Below are 19,090 nucleotides of genomic sequence, written 5' to 3' on the forward strand. Positions count from 1 at the left end.
CTGGCCGAGAGCGCCCTCGGTTTAGACCTCCGATAAGGGAAGCCCACATCCCTGGCCGATATTGTCGCCATGATCCGGGGTCCCGCGTCAATGACTAACTAACACGGCGCCGTTTATTTCCCAAACAGGCAGCGCGGGGTGGAGGGGGGGAGGGGGTAGGCCTTCTTCATCCTGAGAGATAAGACACTGTCTACCAGGATACAAACCCGATGTTAAAACCCAGTGACAAGATGCCTGGTTCTGTTTCCACACATTGATTCAGAAGAAAGAAAGAGAGATAAAATACGCATTTATCTATTTGCTTTTAAAATTTAAAATTTTGTCGTGCCCTTCTGCAAGTATCACAAACCATGTCTTCTGCCGGCGAGAAGCCGATGTCCACGCCCGGCCCGGATATCAAGAACGGCCCCGCCTTCGTCGCGGATGCCGACGAGGGGAAGTCCATCAACCTCGGACAGGTCCTCGTCGACGACACGTTTCTGCCGCTCCGGGATGTCGAGCCGTATGACGGCCGCAGGATCCTAACCGTCAGAGCCGTTGTGACGGGGGGCCTCCTGGGGTCGCTGATCGCCTGCTCCAACCTGTACCTTGGTAAGATGGGCACACCCACCTGCTGACACAAGTTGACGTGATGATTAAGGCCTCAAGACCGGCTTCGGCGCCGACGCCACCCTCTTCGCGTCCATTTTCGGTTTCGGCATCCTGAAGTTCCTGGAACGCTCCAAGGTGTGTGTGTGTGTGTTTTATGTTTGTGTTTCCCCGCGTGTGTGCGTGTGCGTGTTCAGTTCCCTACGGTTTGATACTTTGTACGCATAAAATCATCCTTCCCTCTGACACCTCTCCCCCGTGGGCAGCTCCCCTTGGTCTCCGGATACTTCGGCCCCCACGAGAACAACATCGTCCAGGCCACGGCCCTCGGCTGCGTCGGCGTCGGCTTCATCTTCGTCAGCGGCGTCCCGGCCCTCATACAGATGGGCCTCCTGGGCTCCGGGGGCTCCGGGGGCACCGCCAGCTACGGCGTCCTGGTCTGCCTGACGTTCCTCTCCGGGTTCTGGGGGCTGTCCTTCGCTGTCCCCCTGCGGAGCCTCTTCGTCCTGAAGCTCGCCCGGCCACTAAACCTCACGTTCCCCCTCGGCACCGCCTCGGCCATCACCATCAAAACCCTGCACTCCAAGTCCGAGGGCGCCCAGGCGTCGTCGCGGCGGAGCCTCGTGTCCATCAGTATCGCCTTCGCCGCGTCGCTCGTCTGGGCCATCGCCAGCTCGTACGCGCCGGGCATTCTGTACACCTGGAACGTGTTCTGGTGGATATACAAATGGGGCGGCCACGGCATCATCGCCGCCGTCAGCTGGGGCTGGCTCTCGTGGTCCTGGTCACCGGCGCTGCTGGGCATGGGCATGCTCGTCGGCCTCAACCCGGCGCTGTCCTTCGTGCTGGGGTCAGTCCTCGCCTGGGGCATCATCGGGCCGATCCTCGTCCACCTCGAGGTCGCCTCGGGTCTCCCCGTGAGCGCCGAGTATCCCGGCCTGGTGACGTATAACGCATTCAACCCGACCAAGTTCAGGGACGACCCTTCGCCCCGGTACTGGATCCTGTGGCCGGCCGTCTTCATGATGCTGGCCGTGTCCCTCACCACGATCGCGCTCGAGGCCAAATCCTTTGGGAAGCTGGCTTGGTACGGCATCACGACCCTTCGTCAAAGGTTGTCAAAGGACCGACAGCAGCAGACGACCATCGACCAGGGAGAGAGCACCGTGTTCGACCCCGTGCCCGAGCAGTACCGCATTAGGTGGTGGGAGTGGCTCGGCCTCGGCACCGTTTCCTTCGCCATCGCCATGACCGTCCTCCCGCTCCAGTTCGGCATCGGTGCCGATATGAGCCTGCTGCACCTCGCCCTAGGCTTTTTCTGGGCCATCGTCGTCATCCAGGTGTTCGGCGCCGTGGGCTCCTCGCCCATCAGCAGCGTCTCCAAGGGCTCGCAATTTATCACGGGCTCCATCATGCGGGACCAGGTCGACAAACTGGGCGCCGACGTGGCCGCGCGGTCCAACCTAATCGGCGCCACGGTATCGTCGGGCGCGGCGCAGCAGTCCGCCGAGCTGGTCCAAGACTTCCGGACGGGGTTCCTCCTCGGTACGCCGACGCGGCCGCAGTGGCACGCGCAGTTGATGGGGACCATGATCTCGACGCTCGTGATGCCGGGGCTTTTCCTGCTCTTCACCAAGGCGTTCCCGTGCATCCTGGACCCGGCCGCCACGTACTGCCAGTTCGCCACGCCCTCTGTCACCGCGTGGCGCATCGTCACCGTCGGCATCCTCTCGCCGGTCATGCCCATAAGCACGTCCAGCTGGATCGCGTCCGTCATCGCTGTCGTCTTGGGCGTGGGGGCGACGGTTCTGAAGAGATGGCTCAGCCTTCACCCCACGCACAAGCACTGGGAAGCTCGGGTCCCTAACATGGCCGTCGTCGGTCTGGCCATGACGGTTCCCGGGTCCGTCTCCTCCATAACGTTTGCGCTGGGGGCGGCGGCGGCGGCGCTCTGGGCCAGGTACGGGAAGGAGTCGCACGCGACATACTTCTATTCGGTATCTGCTGGCGCTATTGCCGGGGAGGGTGTTGGGTACGTGGTTCTCAGCATTCTTCAGATTGCCGAGGTTGCAGGTCCTACGTACTTTGGAACGAAGCTGGGTTGCGTTGCCGAGATTTGCTAATTGGGGGTCCTGACGTATGTGTTGCCCGTGATGGCATTTGATGCTGTTGTTCGAAGACGGTGTCTGGAAAGTGTTAGTAAATACTGGATGAGTGATTTGCTGATAGCACAATATATCTAGAGCCTGCGTAGCGATCACGATGTGTTTGTTACCCTTATCCGTTCGTGTGTCCTTCTTGATGGTTTAGCTATAATTTCCTCAACATAAAGATTCGCAGCGCCGCTCCCGTCATTTATCCTTTGGAGTTGTATTCGAATAGATGTCCTCCATTCTGCCTGTATTGAAGTAAACAGGCGGAAGAAGTTCATGATACATCCCTTCGCTGGCTGGATAAAGACAATGTCGTCATTCCTGTGCAAGACCACAATTGCTGCACGGCAACTATGGGACTGTATTTGCGCCTTCACAGAAGAAAAGTGACCAGACGCAAAAAGAAACCCTCCAGCTAAGTATAACGGTCGTCGACGGGGTTCGGTCTGGACTCAAATTAGTGTCCCCCGTGATCCTACTCCGTAGTGGGGCCGACCCGGGTCCGGGCTGGATCACAGTCGCGGGTCACGGGGGCATCGGGGCGGCGCGGAAATCCGGGTCAAGAGGCCGAAGCTTGACGGGGAAACAAGCTGTCGAGCACGACTTAGCCCTCACGCTGGCTACCTAGCGAGTGGTAAGCCCCAGACGCGCAGCAACACAGCCAGCAACATTTCTCTGGCATCTATCCCCCTGTTTTCTTTTTGCCCTGCTCGGCGGCATTAATGGGCATGTACGTCAATCCTGTCGTGCAAAGACATTCAACCCAACCCGTTGAAGAGCGTGTCGTGGTTACATCACAGGCCAGGAACGCTTGCTGTACAATGCAGACATGCCGAGTCCTCCGAAGTACTAGCCCTTTCGACGTCGAGTGACCTACCAACTAAACAGCATGCAGCTTGTATCGCCGCCGATTTCGGAATTTTCGAGATGCCAACGCCCGGCTTGGGCTGACCGAACTGTGTCTTGCATGAGATCCTGGGAGAGCCTGGAAGACAAGCGGTCTTCCCCCGCACTAGTTGGTCAAGTTCTCGCGTAAGATTTTCTTCCTCACCCTTGCAATCAATCAGTGGGCCGAGCCGGCATTCGTCACCGGGACCCCATTGATGGATTGCATCTTCCCCGTCCGATGCTTGCTCACATGGGGCCTTGCGGGGAGGCGAGTTTCTGCCCTTTCTGCAGAGGTACTATCAAAAGTACGTAACGGTAACGGTATCAAGCGACGACATGTCTGATATCTTTAGTTGTTTTGTCAGGAATCTTGCTAGAACCGTGCTAGCCCTTAAAAAGGGGGACTGACAGATTGCCACCGAAGTCGTCTCAGGGGCCAGCCTTTTTATGCCCCCCCCTCCCCCCCCCCCCCCCCCCCCCCCCTTGCATATGATACCTCCTCAGGCTCTATCAAGCTAGGGGCGCCGCCGGCGACACAAGCCGCCCAGCCTTAGAGATAGATAATGCAGCTTGCCGATACCGTGGTCCATCCACCATAGCTCGGATGCCGCGACCGCAGCACCGGGCCGGTCGCTCTGGAATGTCTATCCAGGCGGGCCCATCGCAGCTCGACTTCCAACAAATCTCACGCCAATATTCCACAGGCAAGCCACTCCTGTGGACAAACCCGTATGATTTCACATCAACAGACGCCAGGCATGGGCCGCGACACGAAACCACACGGTGACGGCGAAGGCGCTGCCACCGCCAAGATGAGCAAGGCGCAATCGGCCGACCAGCACGACGACGTCGCCATCAACGCGTCGGGCCACGTCCAGGAGCTCGAGCGGAACTTCAGCCTCCTCTCCCTCGCCGGCGTCGGCCTCGTCGTCGGCAACGTCTGGCCCGCCATCGGCGGCTCCATCCTCGTAGCCATCTTCAACGGCGGGCCGCCCGGCGTGCTCTACGAGTTCGTCGCCGTATCGGTCTGCTACTGGACCGTGGCCGCCAGCATCGCCGAGCTCGCGAGCGCCGTTCCCTCGTCCGCCGGCGTCTACCACTGGGCCTCGGTGACGCCCGGCCGCCGATGGGGCCGCGTCGTCGGCTTCTTCGCCGGCTGGTGGAACTACCTGGCCTGGGTCCTCGGCGCCGCGAGCATGGCGTCCATCTTCGGCAACACCGTCGTGCAGATGTACGCCCTCAACCACGCCGGGTTCGAGGCGCAGCCGTGGCACGTCTTCGTCGTCTACGTCGTCGCCACCTGGCTCGCCTGCGCCGTCGTCTGCCTGGCCAACGGCGCCATGCCGAGGATCAACGACTTTGGCGTCGTCGCCATCCTGGCCGGCTTCCTCATCACCGTCATCGTCGTCGCCGTCATGCCCGGCCGCGACGGGCGGCCGCCCCACGCCTCGTCGTCGTTCGTCTGGACCGAGTGGACCGCCGACATCGGGTACCCCGACGGGTTCGTCTTCGTCGCCGGCATGCTCAACGGGGCCTTCAGCGTCGGCGCCGTCGACGCCACGACCCACCTGGCGGAGGAGATCCCGAACCCCCAGCGCAACGTGCCCATCGCCCTCGGCTTGCAGCTGAGCATCGGGTTCGTCACGGGCTTCTGCTATCTCGTCACCATCATGTACGCCATCAACGACTACGACGCCCTCTTCGAGTCCCCATACCCCATCGCCGAGATTTACCGCCAGGCCACCGGGTCCGCCGCCGGTGCGACCGGCCTGCTCGCCCTCGTGCTCATCTGCATCGGCCTGACGCTGATGGGGCTGTACATCACCTGCGGACGTACGCTCTGGGCCCTCGCCCGCGACGGCGCGAGCCCCCGACCCGATGTTCTGGGGAAGGTGGACCGCAGGCTGGGGATGCCGATGTGGTCCACGGTGGTGTCGGCCGTGTTGGTGACGGTGCTCGGGGCCATCTACGTCGGCAGCACCACGGCCTTCAACGCCTTTGTCGGCAGTTTCATCCTTCTCTCCAGCAGCTCCTATCTCGCCGCCATTCTCCCTAACCTCTTGGCGGGCAGGAAGAGGATCGCCTACGGGCCCTTTCACATGCGGGGGTGGATCGGCTTCGCCGTCAACGGCTTCGCCTGCGCGTACATGCTGGTCTGGTTCGTCATCTACTGCTTCCCTTACGCGCTGCCCACGGATGCGCAGTCGATGAACTACGCCTGTGTGATATGGGGAGGTCTCACGGCTTTCGTTGCCCTGTGGTGGTTGTTGGGGGCGAGGAAGGGGTACGAGGGCCCGACGACAACGGGAGGCGTCGTGGCCGAGATGGAAGTCGGTGACGCAAGACATGCTGCGTGATGTGCATCGTTCTTTTGTGTGTCTTGGGGACTGTCCCTGCCAGGTATTTGTTTCGAGACATGTTGGCTAGTAAAAAACTCAACGTTGCTGTATCAGATGCTCGCTACCATCTTGTCCAGGCTGTACATCACTACTAGAACAATGAGTGAGCTTTAATATGACTCAGTTAGATTGCCGAATGACTTGAAATCAAGGTTTTCCAAAGACTGGAGCTCTGAAATAAGAAAGAAGAATAAAGGAGTACTCAACAGGATGGATGGAGACGACCATGGCTATCTTCCATCACGCGGCATGAAATTGACTGCATTGCATCCCTCCTTTTCGTCCGTGAATGGATCGGATACCGTAATATCTGGGGTTTTTCCCCATTGGGCGATTTTCCCTGCATCCAATTATCCGGTACAAGCTATTGCTGTTGGTCCAAAAGGGAACGCCACGGCCCAACTGCAGCAACACAACGTGCTGCAAATACCTGCATAACTACAGGACACCGCCCCTCTTCTACGCCGTTCCGCGAAGAAGCCTCTTCTCACCGACGTTCCAACAGAAGATGCCCATGTGGGTTTGCGACTCGGAGGGTTGCGGTCGGCCAGCTGTCCGCAACCTCGGCGACTGCACACTCTGCGACCCTCGGGTTTCTTGAGAAGACGGGCGTGCCCGCTCCCAGGTTGTACGATTTCGCGTTGGAGCACGCCGACAATCCCGTCGGAGTCGGCTACATCCTGATGGAGAAGTTGCCGGGGAGATCTCTCCGATGGTCCACCGCGACCCAGGAACAACGGAACACCGTCATGAGCCAGCTTGCCGATACGTTTATCGAGCTTCACAAGTATCCGTTCGACGTCCTTGGCTCTCTCGACCGGCCGGGCGAGTCTCATGTCGGGGCACTTGCTCGAGAATCGCTCACCGACTTTGCACAGTCCGATATGCGGGCCATCGGGCCATTCTCTTCTCTTGAGGAATACCACAAATCGTCGCTTCAGCTCGTCTTGGATTTGATTCTTCGCGGCGAGATGTATTCCAATCTAGCCGTGAATGCCTACCTGATCCACCGGTTCCTCATCGACTTGATTCCCTCCGTGCTGCCAGAGTCAGAGTCAGAGCCAGAGTCAGAGCCAGAGCCAGATACCCAAAAGTTCTATCTGAAGCACGCCGACGACAAGGGGGATCATATCCTGGTGGACGACGATTTCCACATTACGGGGATTATTGACTGGGAATGGGCCCATACCGCGCCGCCAGCTCATGCGTTCAACTCCCCCATCGCCTTCCTGCCGGTCGCCGACTTCTACAACGGTTCGAACGAGCTGGGCGACGACGAACTTGCTTTTGCACGCCTGTTCGAGGAAAAGGGCCGCCGGGATCTGGGCCGGTGTGTTCGGCGCGGCCGGTTGCAGCACAGGTTCGCCTTCTGCTGCGGGTACGACCTCGCGGCGGACTGGAGCGGATTCCAGGGCCTGTTTCAGGGGCTCCGGGACGCCGTCAAAGTGGACGAGGGCATGGGATGGGAGGACTGGAAAGCCGTCGCGATGCGGCGCTATGGTGAGGAGGCCGGGCTGCAACTGTTGTTGTCACGAGGAGATTTATAAAGGCGTTAGTTACTGGCTAAAGTCTTGTCGCTTTGAAAGGTGTGTGGTTCCAATAAATAAAAACCCACGTCTCTTGAGTATAGTTCTTACTAGGCAGTACGAGTTAGAATGTCTTCTCTAGGTTTTCCAGGTGAGAGGTTTGTCATGGTGGTTGCAATTGAGCAATGGGGTCGCAAGTTGTCAACTCCACACTCCGGGTCATTTATCTTATTTCTTGATGCCACATGTCATGTCATGTCATTGTAGCAATGGCCCTGAAAGCATCTTGAGTAAGTTGGAAAGTCTAACGATGAGTAGGTAGGCGTCTATTGTGGAGGACTACACTTTGGTATGCTCTCTCGTAAGAGTCTCTCCCCTACACCCTTCACATCTCAGCTTGGCATAGATCATCTTTAACTTGTTCCTCGTCCCACAGCCCCGCCCAACTCCCATACATCGTAGATCGAGGCAACCGCATGATCTACCTGTACCTGTAGTACAGACTCTAGTGCTCTCTATCCACGGTTAGATACTGTCTCGTTTCTGTACAAGGTACTTGTCACTCCATGTCTCACCCTTCTCCCCGACATATAGACCGGACGAAGGGTGGCCTGTGTCTGCTTAGATAAGCGCGAGTTTGACGATTTAAAAGGCGCCTTAACCGCCTCCAGCCAACAAACCCATCCAAGCAACCAATCACTTGCCATCCCCCAACAACCCCCCAACACGCACCCCCATCACCTCTCCATCTCCATCTCTCCATCTCCGACTTCGCCCCCCCCCCCCCCCCCCCCCCATCCCTCGGGCCGTTCAGGTACAAAGCAAGGCAGTAGGAAGATCTCTCACCAGTCCCAACACACACACACACACACACACACACACACACCATGAGGAGCAAGGGTTCGTCGTCGGCCGTCCTCTCGCGTGATGCCAACCAGTCGTCATACCCTTACAACCTCGGCACGTTTCATCGGTCTGTGAGCACGACCAGCACAGATGCCCAGATCTGGTTCAGTCGCGGCCTGACCTGGGCGTATGCCTTCAACCACGAGGAGTCGGCGAGGTGCTTCCAGAAAGCCATCGATCATGACCCCTTCTGCGCCATGGCCTACTGGGGCCTCGCCTTCGTCCTGGGGCCCAACTACAACAAGCCGTGGAAGGTGTTTGACGGACACGACCTGGCCGAGACCACCAGGCGCGCACACCACACTATCATGCAGGCAAAGGGCCACTCGGCCAAGGCGACCCCCGTCGAGAGCGCCCTCATCGACGCCCTCATCCGCCGCTATCCGCAGGAGACGCCCGCCGAGGACTGTTCCCAGTGGAATCAGGACTACGCCCAGGCCATGGACTCGGTGATGCGGGCCTATCCCGACGACCTCGACGTCGTCGCCCTCTGGACCGACGCCACCATGAACGTCACGCCGTGGAACCTGTGGAACTACAAGACCGGGAAGCCCACCCCCGGCGCCAGGACCCTGGAGATCAAGGACGTCATGGACCGCACCTTCAGGCTGAGGGGCTCTCTGCAGCACCCGGGCCTCCTCCACCTGTACATCCACCTCATGGAGATGTCGCCCACTCCCGAGGCCGCTCTCACCATAGCCGACAACCTGCGCGGCCTCGTCCCGGACGCCGGCCACCTCGAGCACATGCCCACCCACCTCGACATCATCTGCGGCCAGTACCGCCGTGCCATCGCCTCCAACTCGGACGCCATCCGCGCCGACTCCAAGTTCCTCGCCCGCGAGGGCCCCCTCAACTTCTACACCCTGTACCGCTCGCACGACTTCCACTTCCGCCTGTACGGCGCCATGCTGTGCGGCCAGTCCAAGGTCGCCCTCGAGACGGTCCGGGAGCTCGAGTCCACCATCTCGGAGGATCTCCTGCGCGTCGAGTCGCCGCCCATGGCCGACTGGCTGGAGGGCTTCCTCGGCATGCGCATGCACGCCCTCATCCGCTTCGGCCGTTGGGACGACATTCACGCCCTCGAGCTGCCCCGGGACCCCAAGCTCTACTGCGCCACGACGGCCATGACACACTACGCCAAGGGCGTCGCCTTGGCCGTGCAGGGCAGGACAGGGGAGGCCGAGCAGGAGCGGCGCCTGTTCGCCGAGGCCCTCGAGCGGCTACCCTCGTCGCGCGCCGTCTTCAACAACACCTGCCAGGAGATCCTGGCCATCGGCGAGGCGATGCTGGACGGCGAGCTGGCCTACCGGAAGGGGGACTACGACACCGCCTTCGCGCACCTCCGCAAGGCGGTCGAGAGGGACGACGCCCTCCCCTACGACGAGCCCTGGGGCTGGATGCAGCCGGCGCGGCACGCCCTCGGCGCGCTGCTGCTCGAGCAGGGCCGCGTCGAGGAGGCGGCGGCCGTCTACAGCGCCGACCTCGGCATCGACGAGTCCCTGCCGCGGGCCCAGCGCCACCCCAACAACGTCTGGGCCCTCCACGGCCTGTACGAGTGCCTGGTGAAGCTCGGCCGCGACGATGAGGCCAGGATCCTCAAGCCCCAGCTGAACCTGGCCCTGGCCGTCGCCGACGTGCCCATCAAGTCGTCGTGCTTCTGCCGCCTGAGGACGGTCGATTGACAGACACGGTCGCTGAGGCCGCCGTCCCAGCGCGGCGGTAGCCTCGGCGACCCTCGGGAACCACGAGCCAAGTTATGACACTTGGCTTTCTGGGGGTGGTGATGGAGGTGGTGGTGGTGGGGGGACGCTCAGTGGTGACGGAGCATTGGATGGTGATGTAAGGGAACCATACACTGATGGAGAGTATAGTGAGTAGCAATCAGGGGATGGGAGGGTTGGGAGGGGTGTTGGAAGCAAGACATCGGCGGCGGGATGCATACGGCAAACGACTTACAATCGAAACCAGCGGGCTCGTTCTCAGGTTTGAGTGACTTTTGGTGTCTTTGGTGCTTTCTAGGGAGATGCTTGGCAGCTTGTTCGATTCAATGAGCATAGTTAATAAACGCAGCCTGGCTTTTTTGGAATCATTGAAAAATCAAACCAGCACTTTGACGATGAGACGACCTACGTGCGCTCCTGGTGTATCAACATATTTGTAGCAGAGGATTGACCAGCTTAACATCATCTAGATTAACCCTAATTCTGAAAGAAAAAAACACAAGAAGGTATTGTGTTTATGGCCGAGACAGCTTCGTATGGTTGTTGGCGCGACCTTGGGGCATAGCGCCAATCACGTATAAGTTTTGCTGTATAAACTGCGATGTGTTATTTCTGTGAAAGGCCGGGCCTTTCGGACCTGTTCATGTCAGTATAGAAGGAATTCTATACAATAAATCAGAACACAAGAAGTCTGAAGACCTGTACAATAGGGCACCCAAGTTGGCAATACTCCCTTCCTCCCAAAACGCTAACCCTAATCAAAAAGGGGGCAATGCCTGAGTAACCAACTGGGTGCTATTTTAATGTGTCAGCGGCCCTGGTGCAGTTCAGGTGGTCGTTTCCGTACATGCTTGACAGTAGGGGTCGTGATAGGCACCGTCGGCGACAAACAACCATTTGAGCCAGAGACTCCGCTACTTCGGGATGTATATGATGGCTCTGTTGCTTTCTCATACCTTTAAGTAACTTACCTGTAAGAGCGGTCACGCGAAATAGACGTTGTGGCTCACACCATCCAAAGTGGCTGACGAGGCACAGTTGTGCTTCACGACAATCCTACAAGACATACACACCCAATAGGTCAGCTTGTAAGCGACGAAACCTCGCCCAAGGAGTTGATTTGCCCATTCCAAGAGGCTGACCCCACTTATCGAGGGGAATGCAGCTGTCATGACGCGTATATCTGGCTGTTTAAGTCGAGAAGGATCAGACAGCTAGCCTACAAAGGATCGGCTTTCAGCGACATAAATACCACAGGCTTGGCTTGAGGATAGCCGCAATGTTCGCATATCACTCTCAGTGCCACGATCCCCGGACACCAAGCCCTTTTTACACTTGGACTGGTAACACGGCGGGGCAATCTGCAGCCCAAGTTCCAAAAGCGAAACTTGGCAAGACTAAACCATACCATACCATACCATACATAAACACAACTCTATACTGTACGATATGGAACGGCCGGCAATGCGCCAGACGCCGCTGTCCGCCTCCAAACTAGGCATGGATCGGCGGTGGTGGCTCCTCACCGTCCCCGCCCTGTGGATCGTCGCCCACAATGCCCAGTACATCTTTGGCATCCCGTACATGGGCGACCCGGAGGTGATGTGGGCGACCCGGCGGAGGCTCTTCGGCAAGCTCCACATCCTCGGCAGCGGCTTCGCCATGTTCTGCGGCCCCTTGCAGTTTCTCGGCGGCCTCCGGCGTCACTACCCGGCCGCGCACCGCTGGATCGGCCGCGTCTACAACCTCGGCATCGCGGTCGGGGGCGCCAACGCCTTCAAGATGGCCTTCGCCGCCTCCTGCCACCCCCTCGGCCAGATCGGCTTCGCCGTCCTGGCCGGCATCTGGCTGGCCACGTGCGCACTCGGCCTCCTCGCGGTCCTCCAGGGCGACGTCGAGGCCCACAAGCACTGGATGATACGCAACTACGCCGCGACTTATGCCGCCGTTACGCTGCGCGTCCAGATGCCCGTGCTCATGGCCTCGGGCATGCTTCCGTACCACGCCGCTGCCGTTGCCGGTTGGACGAGTTGGATCCCAAACCTCGTCGCGGCTGAGTGGTGGATAACGAATAGGTCCCTTGCGAGGAAGAAGCTCAAATCGAAGTAAAAATGTCTTGTATTGTATAGCCCTTCCACGGGTCTTCAAACTGCTTCTAAAAGAGTTCTAAAAGAGCAAGGACCGTTCTTTCGGGGACATCTGGGACGAAAACAGTACTTCGGTGCCTATGGCCGATATCTAAATCAAAGGCCAAACATTCACCCTCGTTCAACTTCGCTCGCCCTTAAAGCAGCATCGCTAAGACTTTTAGGCATGTTGGTAATGAGAACGCCCCAAGACATCGCCCACAAGAATCAAGACAGTTTTCTAACCAGACCTCACTCTGCTTCAGCCCGCTTGATGTCATGTCACATCTTTTCACAAGCGTAGGAACAAGCAGAGTTCGCTTCCGGCAACAAGCTGATGTTGGGTAGAAAGTGATAGATATATACGTGGGTTTTTCCAAAAATGTGTGTATGTACAGGTTGGTCTGAAAACGGTCCCGGGCACGCCCGAGACGCAGAAAGTTTATACTCCCAAGTGTGTTGTTTTGTTGATGTCGGACTTTCCCGGAGCCCTCCGTGATCTCATGTTTTTACTCAAACAATCCACCGGCTCTTGTCCATCGTCTCACTCGTCCGAGATGAGCGTGCGATGGCACATGTCCTCGAAGCAAAGCAACCTTGTCCCAGCGCAACAAATGTTGGGGAGGAGCAGGCTTAGCAGGTGCCGGCCTTCTTGGGCTCGCAGCCGCCGGCGCAGCCGTTGTACTTCTGGCACTTGGTCTTGGCGTCGGCGCAGACGTTCTTGAGGGTGGCGCGGTCGCCCAGGTTGCTGTTGATGCCGGCGAGCTCGCCGCCGTTCTTGGCGGTGATGCCCTCGAGGTTGACGGTGCGCTTGCACTGGGACTTGCACTGTTGGGTTTTTTCTCTGGTTAGCCTCGGATACAAGGATAACAAGGGATTTGTGTGTGTGTTTATGTGTGTATAGCAATACAGGATGGACTCACGTTGCCGCAGGAGCGGTAGAGCTTGCCGTAGTCCTCGACGTAGTAGTTGATGACGTTGACGGTACCGCAGCCGTTGTGCTGGATGACCTTGTCGGAGGCATGGTAGGCGCCGCCGCCGATGATCCAGGTCTGCTTGCCGGCCTTGTCGTTCTTGATGGAGATGGCGTCCTCGCAGACGTCCTCGAACCAGACGAACTCGAGCGTGCAGTGCCCGTTGCAGTGGACGCCCTCGGCCTGGTTCTTGCCGATGATGGCGTTCTTCAGGGTGCCGCCGGCCTGGATGTAGAAGACGGAGTCTTTGTAGTCTGCGGTTGTTTTTAAAAACACATGTCAGATACTGGTGGTGGTATAGGGATAGGGGGGTGGTGAAAAAGAAAGAGTGCCCGTGGACGAAAAAGGACTACTCACCACCCTCGGACTGGCCGCCGCAGGCACCGGAGCCGCGGTCGTAGCGCTTCCACTGTCCGTCAAAGACCTGGCCGGACTTGATCTCGATGTAGGACTTGGAGGAGACGGTGCCGGTGGCCTTGGGGACGCCGCCGGTGTAGCCGTTGCAGGCGAGGGCGCCGGGGAGGGCAGCCAGCAGAGGCACCAGGCCGAACTTGAAGAACTGCATTTTGGATGAAAAGGGTAGAACACACACGTGGGTGAGGGAGAATAAAATAAAAATAAAAGAATGAATGTAGTAGTTGGTTTAAGGTTGAGAGAGTGTGAGTGAGTGATGGGCAGCAAAACCCGAGTCCGAGAGGGTCGGACAAGATCACTTATATACAAACCTTTCGGTGGGTAAATGAGTTCATGTCGTAGCTAGTCCATGCCAAGAGAGAACTTGGCTTCCTCTCTCTCTCTCTCTCCCCTCCTGTATTTCTCTCTGTCCCTCTCTCGGATCCTCTCCCCGTCGTAACTGTACGACTCAAGAGAGAGTCCAGACAAACGCGCCAGGAGTCATTGCCAAGGGCGCCATGCTGGGGTCAAGTTGAATGGCCGCAACCCACGAGGTGGCGGAGGAGGAGAAAGTGAGTGAGTGACTTGGCAAACCGCACAGGGATCAATGGGACATGCCATTTCTGAATGCGTACACACACAGAGAACAAAGGTGGGTTTCGGTGGATGGGGATACCTGCATGCTTGCTTCTGGGTGATGCTTGTCGTTGGCGATGGAGTCCGTCTGGAGATTTGCTCCGCGTGCCGGCGTTGGCGCGCGTGGGAGTTTGGGTCTTCCTGTTCCCACCATACCTCCCATTGGGTTCTATTGGGTCCTTGGGAACGGTACCTGATTCTCTTTCTGCAATCAACGCCGCATGCAGGGGCAGGCTAAAGCAGGGCCCGGCGTGCCGGATGAGACTGAGGGGAGAAAAGCAACCTGCTTGAACGGGTAATTCTGCGCCCGTTGTTGCTACACACACACACACACACACACAGAGAGAGAGAGAGAGAGAGATAATAGATAGATAGAAAAGAAGTTGTGAGGCACCTTGGCGACACTGCTATCTGGGAATGTGTTCGGAACACTGGAATCTCGTCGGCTCGGCGGTGAAGCAAAGACGTCAGAATGAACTGCCACACTCATGCGACCCAATCAGAAGCCGTTACCGACGGCGGGAAAGAGATTAAGCTATGTGACATTGGTGATGGGAACCCGACAGCCAGGTTTTTTTTTCCTTCCTTTCTTCTTTTATTTTCTTTCTTTCCCAAGCAAGGGGGTAACCTTGACGAAGAGTTGACAACTGGCAGACAGCAGCTTACTTGCTCCAGTGTCCATAACGAAAAAAAAAAAAAAAGAATTGGCGGCGAAGGGCCGTTCTAAGACTTCTATAAGGAGGGGCTGCGGGAACATTTGGTTGCTTGTTACTGTCTTACTGGATCCGTACGTACTTGTTGTGGGCTGTAAAGGCGGAGTTGCCAAGACCCCTAGAGTTCTCTCCAGAAAAAAAAATTGTCTTCGCTCAATGGATCGTATGCATATTGGGGGGGATGGATTGCCGTGGGTGACAAGCCCTGGTCCGGTGCTGGATGTTGATTAACGCCAAGAGACAACTCGCCCCAAACACGCCTTGGAGAAGATTGCCAGGGGGGAAGTGCCCCGCATCAGGTTCTTTGGAGTGTGTCGATGTATTTCCCTTGACGCCGGTTTTGTTCGTTCTCTTTTCGTGACCAACGCCAACGGGAATCGACTCACCGTCACAACTCGTGCTCGGCGTCGACGTGAGTCTCGCCGAGGGGGGCGGAAAAGAAGAGTCCATTGACCCTACCGCAACCGAAACCGAGGCCGTCACTTTCGATTCTTCTCCTTCTACAGTCGGAGAAGCATGTCTTGCGTTGGGTTCGAACACACCGATCCAACGGACAGCTGTCATCCGAACTTCAAAAGTAACCAACCTTCCGCGACGCCGTCCCTTTTTCCCTTTGCTTATGCTCTGCATCCCGGCCACGCTTGTTGATTGCTCCCCCAGCAATAGTCTCACAAGGCCATTGGACCGTCAAGGCTGCCTCCTACGTGCCCAGCCCTTGGAACCTTCCTGTAGTCCTCCTCCCATCTCAGGGATCTCTAGGAGAGAGAGACTATCTCCCGCATCCCCCCCCTTACCCCTCGTCAAGTGATCCGTTTCCGGGGCTATGTTGAATGTCCATCCGGCTTCTCTCCGAAGAGCACAGGCAGCCGGTCGAATCGCCCTCGTCCCGCCGCAAGGGGATCCTTATGCCCGCCATACCGGACTCCGGTGTCCGATATATTACTCTGTGTGTGCGCCCCTACCTACCCATCCATCCGTACCTAGTGAAAAATGAGAATCCCTTATTCATCCCCCGAGAGTTCCGCGAGTATCCGTAGACGTATCCCAGTTCCCATCACTTCAGCCAAGCCAGCTCTTAATGTACGAATGAATACCCGCAAAGCCACCCAGAGCGTTGGCCAGAGCTTATTCCCGATAAAGCCTGAGCTCCGTCTCTACTGACTACATCCTGGGCAGGTCCATCCTTTAACCCCTGATCTCTCATCGACAACCCCTGGCGGCGTCGGCGTCGGCCTCGGGTCCGAATCAAGACGGTTGCCAACCCTTGCATTAACGCCGCCCACATATCATTTGAGGAATGAGGTCATCCAGTTAAGCTCATTCGGGTTGCCTCTTTCGAATCGGGTTCTCCCATGCTTCCCCCCCCCCCCTATCCCTATCAGGCCCGCTGCCGTCACTCATCTGCTCCCCTATTTGAACGGGGCCGGCCCTACCTGAAGCCTCGGAGATTGGGGAAACAACGCTTGAATCATTGAAACAACTGCGTTCGGAAGGTCAAGCAACCCTTCTCCACCCGTCTTGCAAGGGGGGGGGGGGGGGCGAGGGCAGAAAAAGTATGGTTCGGTCCTCGGCGGTTCCCCACGTTTGGCTGCCACTAGAGGAACAAAATTTCCTAGCTCGACAAAAGACCTCGACTAACATCGGCAGACAAGGCCAATAATGGTCGGCAGAGAGTCTCGGATGTTGTCATACCCCCATTGGCAGTTGGCCCAACGTGCTCACTTCGGGACATTCATTACCTTGACCGTTTGGTTCCGTTAGCTAATGGCTCGTAACTGAGGAAGAGGCTTATTGACAGATCTTCTTTTGGGGACGTCTTCGTGAGCGATCTCAAGCCCATCATCCCCTATTGACTTATCTACGCATTGATCCCGTCGCGTCATCATACGCGGGAGGCACCGGAGAGAGCAATGAAAAGAAATCACCAGTATCCCAATCCCCGTCCAACCCTGCTGCCAAGCTTCCTACGATCCCACCACATGGATACCACTAGTATCACAAAGGCTTGGCGTAATTCGGTCTTACCTGGCGGTAAAAGTCCAGTAGCCGCCGGGTTTGTTATCGAAAGCTATCGCCTTCACGATCCAGGCCCGGTTTAGAATCGCCCAGTCGATCTCACTTGACCTCCTGTTCTGCGTTATCTTCTTCACTTTTCCACTTTTCGTCTTTCTCCTTTTTTTTTTTTGTTCTTTATCTTACAAAGAATAACAATACAAGATTCCTCCACTCAGAAGTCGGCGACTCTTGGCCCGCGATCCGTCTACTCGGTTGGGCTAGCAGAGAAGCCGAATACCACCAGCCTCACGGGCTACTCCGAATGTTTGCAGGGGAACCGTCCAGTCGGCGAGCAGCCTTGCGAAAGGGGTAGGCCTGACGTGGTAGAGTGGCCAAGAGTCGAGAACACACACGGCTAAAGACTGAACTGTTTAATCTATACGTGGTAGGGAAGAGGAGGGCATCCCGCCGGCAAACCGTCCAGGTTGCATCGTTCGGCCGCACGATAAACAAGTCTCAATCTATTCATATTGACCTTCCCGCAAGCTCGTGTGGCCCGCAGGTCTGGGTCTCGTCAAACCCCCATACTTCGCCCGCCGCAGCCGCTCCCCCGTCCCGTTTGCCCATTCACTTACTATGTACAGGAGCACCGTATATTGACACCCACTCAGAAGCAGCCGCCGACTCGTGGATAATCCCCTTTCCCCAGTTGTAAGCTGTCGCTCCGCCTATGGTCAGAACTCGGCGGAACATGTCATTCTCGGCGTGGTTTCAGGTGAGCCTTGTCCTGCGTCTTTGGAAGCCCGCAACGTGTGGCGACCCTTGGCTTTTCCTGTGATACAATGCCACCTTCTGTGAAAGTGAAAGACCATGGGTGGCCACCAAGAGGCTCTCACATATTGACTACAAACCCATGTCCGAGCAAACGATCACCTGCACAGTCCTGGCAGCATGACACCGCCATTCTCCAGCTTCCATATGGCAGACCGACAAGGCCTTGGCCCTACGGGGCGTAATGGGGTCCCATGGCACGGTCTCCCGTTGGAGTGCAACCTCAGCAAGCCCCCCCCTTGGCAGGCCTCCTGGTCCAATATCGTGTTATTCCCGCCGACTTTTCTGCTCGTTCCACAGACCGTTGCACGACACCAATACAGTCCTAGCCAAGACCCCACCACCTCTTTGAACGGAAGCCATACTCTCAGCCTCGCGCAAACCAGTGCGTTTGTTTGACGAGGAGAATGGCGGTTTTCTCGGCCAATTCTCGCTCGGGGGACCCCTTTATCATCTCTAGCCCGTGCCGCCAAGACGGACGGAAGTACTCTATACGTAGAGTATTGCTCCGCTATTTTGATGATCTTGAGATAAAGAGATGATAAAAGTTTTTTCTGGGGCCTTGACTATCGGTAGCCAGAGCTGGATGGGATTCTATTAGGGAGTACACTATGCTTATTTGACCGCTAAAAAAGGGTGTACCAAGCCAGCTACACTCCTCAATATACTGAGAAGCGACTATGGGATACTGTCAGGGAAAAGGGGGTTACAAGAGTGTTATGGGATGCCAAAACTATTGGCTAGCTATCTGGGGATTATGAATCTCAGATCCTGTCCTCCACCAGTATTTCCTACACGAAATTGTTTCCAAGTTCTGCAGGGCTCAGACAAGAGCTCGACCGTCCTGAAAATGGAAGTACATCTTCACTATCATCCTGACATGATACGGGTTCCCTCAGGCTCCTACCCATAGCCTCCTGCTTCTGCTCTGCTCATAGGTCTATGATCTGCTTCGTGTCAGTGTCGACTGGCCGTAGTATTGTTGTAGCGCTTAAGGGACTCCATAAACAAACTCCAGGAGGAAGGAGAATAAGCACCGAAGCTAACTGATAAAATCAACAGATGTTGCAAGCTGGCCGTTCGCAAACATACATAACAAACAAGTTGCGGATGATAAAGTTTGCTTTCCAGGTCCAAAGCAACCTGGAAACAAACTCCAAGTGAAAACATTATTAATTACACCAAGAAACACAACAAAAGGTCCTGTCCATAGACATTGCATTGGATCTGGGGGTCAA

General features: G+C 57.0%; 6 protein-coding genes across 6 annotated transcripts; 5 read left to right on the forward strand and 1 right to left on the reverse strand.

Moving 5' to 3' along the window:
• Positions 1-350: 350 nt before the first annotated feature.
• On the forward strand, positions 351-2,711 carry CDEST_11091 (Putative oligopeptide transporter, OPT superfamily; the record flags this gene model as incomplete). The annotated part of the gene is made up of 3 exons (XM_062927247.1): positions 351-591; positions 641-747; positions 855-2,711. The coding sequence occupies 3 exons, from the start codon at positions 351-353 to the stop codon at positions 2,709-2,711; spliced, it is 2,205 nt and encodes a 734-aa protein (XP_062783298.1).
• Positions 2,712-4,387: 1,676 nt separating this feature from the next.
• On the forward strand, positions 4,388-5,986 carry CDEST_11092 (Putative amino acid/polyamine transporter I, amino acid permease; the record flags this gene model as incomplete). Its single annotated transcript, XM_062927248.1, has 1 exon — positions 4,388-5,986. One exon carries the CDS (start codon positions 4,388-4,390, stop codon positions 5,984-5,986), a length of 1,599 nt encoding a protein of 532 aa, XP_062783299.1.
• Positions 5,987-6,777: 791 nt separating this feature from the next.
• On the forward strand, positions 6,778-7,575 carry CDEST_11093 (Putative aminoglycoside phosphotransferase, protein kinase-like domain superfamily; the record flags this gene model as incomplete). Its single annotated transcript, XM_062927249.1, has 1 exon — positions 6,778-7,575. One exon carries the CDS (start codon positions 6,778-6,780, stop codon positions 7,573-7,575), a length of 798 nt encoding a protein of 265 aa, XP_062783300.1.
• Positions 7,576-8,353: 778 nt separating this feature from the next.
• Positions 8,354-10,200, forward strand: CDEST_11094 (Putative tetratricopeptide-like helical domain superfamily). The gene has a single exon (XM_062927250.1). It carries the CDS (start codon positions 8,442-8,444, stop codon positions 10,143-10,145), a length of 1,704 nt encoding a protein of 567 aa, XP_062783301.1. The 5' UTR covers positions 8,354-8,441; the 3' UTR covers positions 10,146-10,200.
• Positions 10,201-11,434: 1,234 nt separating this feature from the next.
• CDEST_11095 (uncharacterized protein) lies at positions 11,435-12,529 on the forward strand. Its single transcript, XM_062927251.1, has one exon. The coding sequence runs from the start codon at positions 11,634-11,636 to the stop codon at positions 12,291-12,293; it is 660 nt and encodes a 219-aa protein (XP_062783302.1). The 5' UTR covers positions 11,435-11,633; the 3' UTR covers positions 12,294-12,529.
• Positions 12,530-12,654: 125 nt separating this feature from the next.
• On the reverse strand, positions 12,655-14,025 carry CDEST_11096 (Putative pectate lyase PlyH/PlyE, pectin lyase/virulence factor). Its single transcript, XM_062927252.1, has 3 exons — positions 13,642-14,025; positions 13,234-13,538; positions 12,655-13,138 (listed from the first exon to the last, which is right to left on the reverse strand). The coding sequence occupies exons 1-3, from the start codon at positions 13,847-13,849 to the stop codon at positions 12,944-12,946; spliced, it is 708 nt and encodes a 235-aa protein (XP_062783303.1). The 5' UTR covers positions 13,850-14,025; the 3' UTR covers positions 12,655-12,943.
• Between the last annotated feature and the right edge of the window lie 5,065 nt (positions 14,026-19,090).

Source organism: Colletotrichum destructivum, chromosome 7, assembly GCF_034447905.1.
Source record: "Colletotrichum destructivum chromosome 7, complete sequence".
NCBI lineage: Eukaryota > Fungi > Ascomycota > Sordariomycetes > Glomerellales > Glomerellaceae > Colletotrichum > Colletotrichum destructivum.

What these genes read in the sequence shown, in the direction of transcription:
- CDEST_11094 (XM_062927250.1), top strand. Translation starts at nt 8,442, where the DNA reads ATGAGGAGCAAGGGTTCGTCGTCGGCCGTCCTCTCGCGTGATGCCAAC.
- CDEST_11095 (XM_062927251.1), top strand. Translation starts at nt 11,634, where the DNA reads ATGGAACGGCCGGCAATGCGCCAGACGCCGCTGTCCGCCTCCAAACTA.
- CDEST_11096 (XM_062927252.1), bottom strand. Translation starts at nt 13,849, where the DNA reads ATGCAGTTCTTCAAGTTCGGCCTGGTGCCTCTGCTGGCTGCCCTCCCC. An exon ending in CGGCGGCCAGTCCGAGGGTG is followed by an intron (nt 13,539 to 13,641) that starts GTGAGTAGTCCT and finishes AAACAACCGCAG; the next exon opens with ACTACAAAGACTCCGTCTTC. An exon ending in TCTACCGCTCCTGCGGCAAC is followed by an intron (nt 13,139 to 13,233) that starts GTGAGTCCATCC and finishes AAAACCCAACAG; the next exon opens with TGCAAGTCCCAGTGCAAGCG.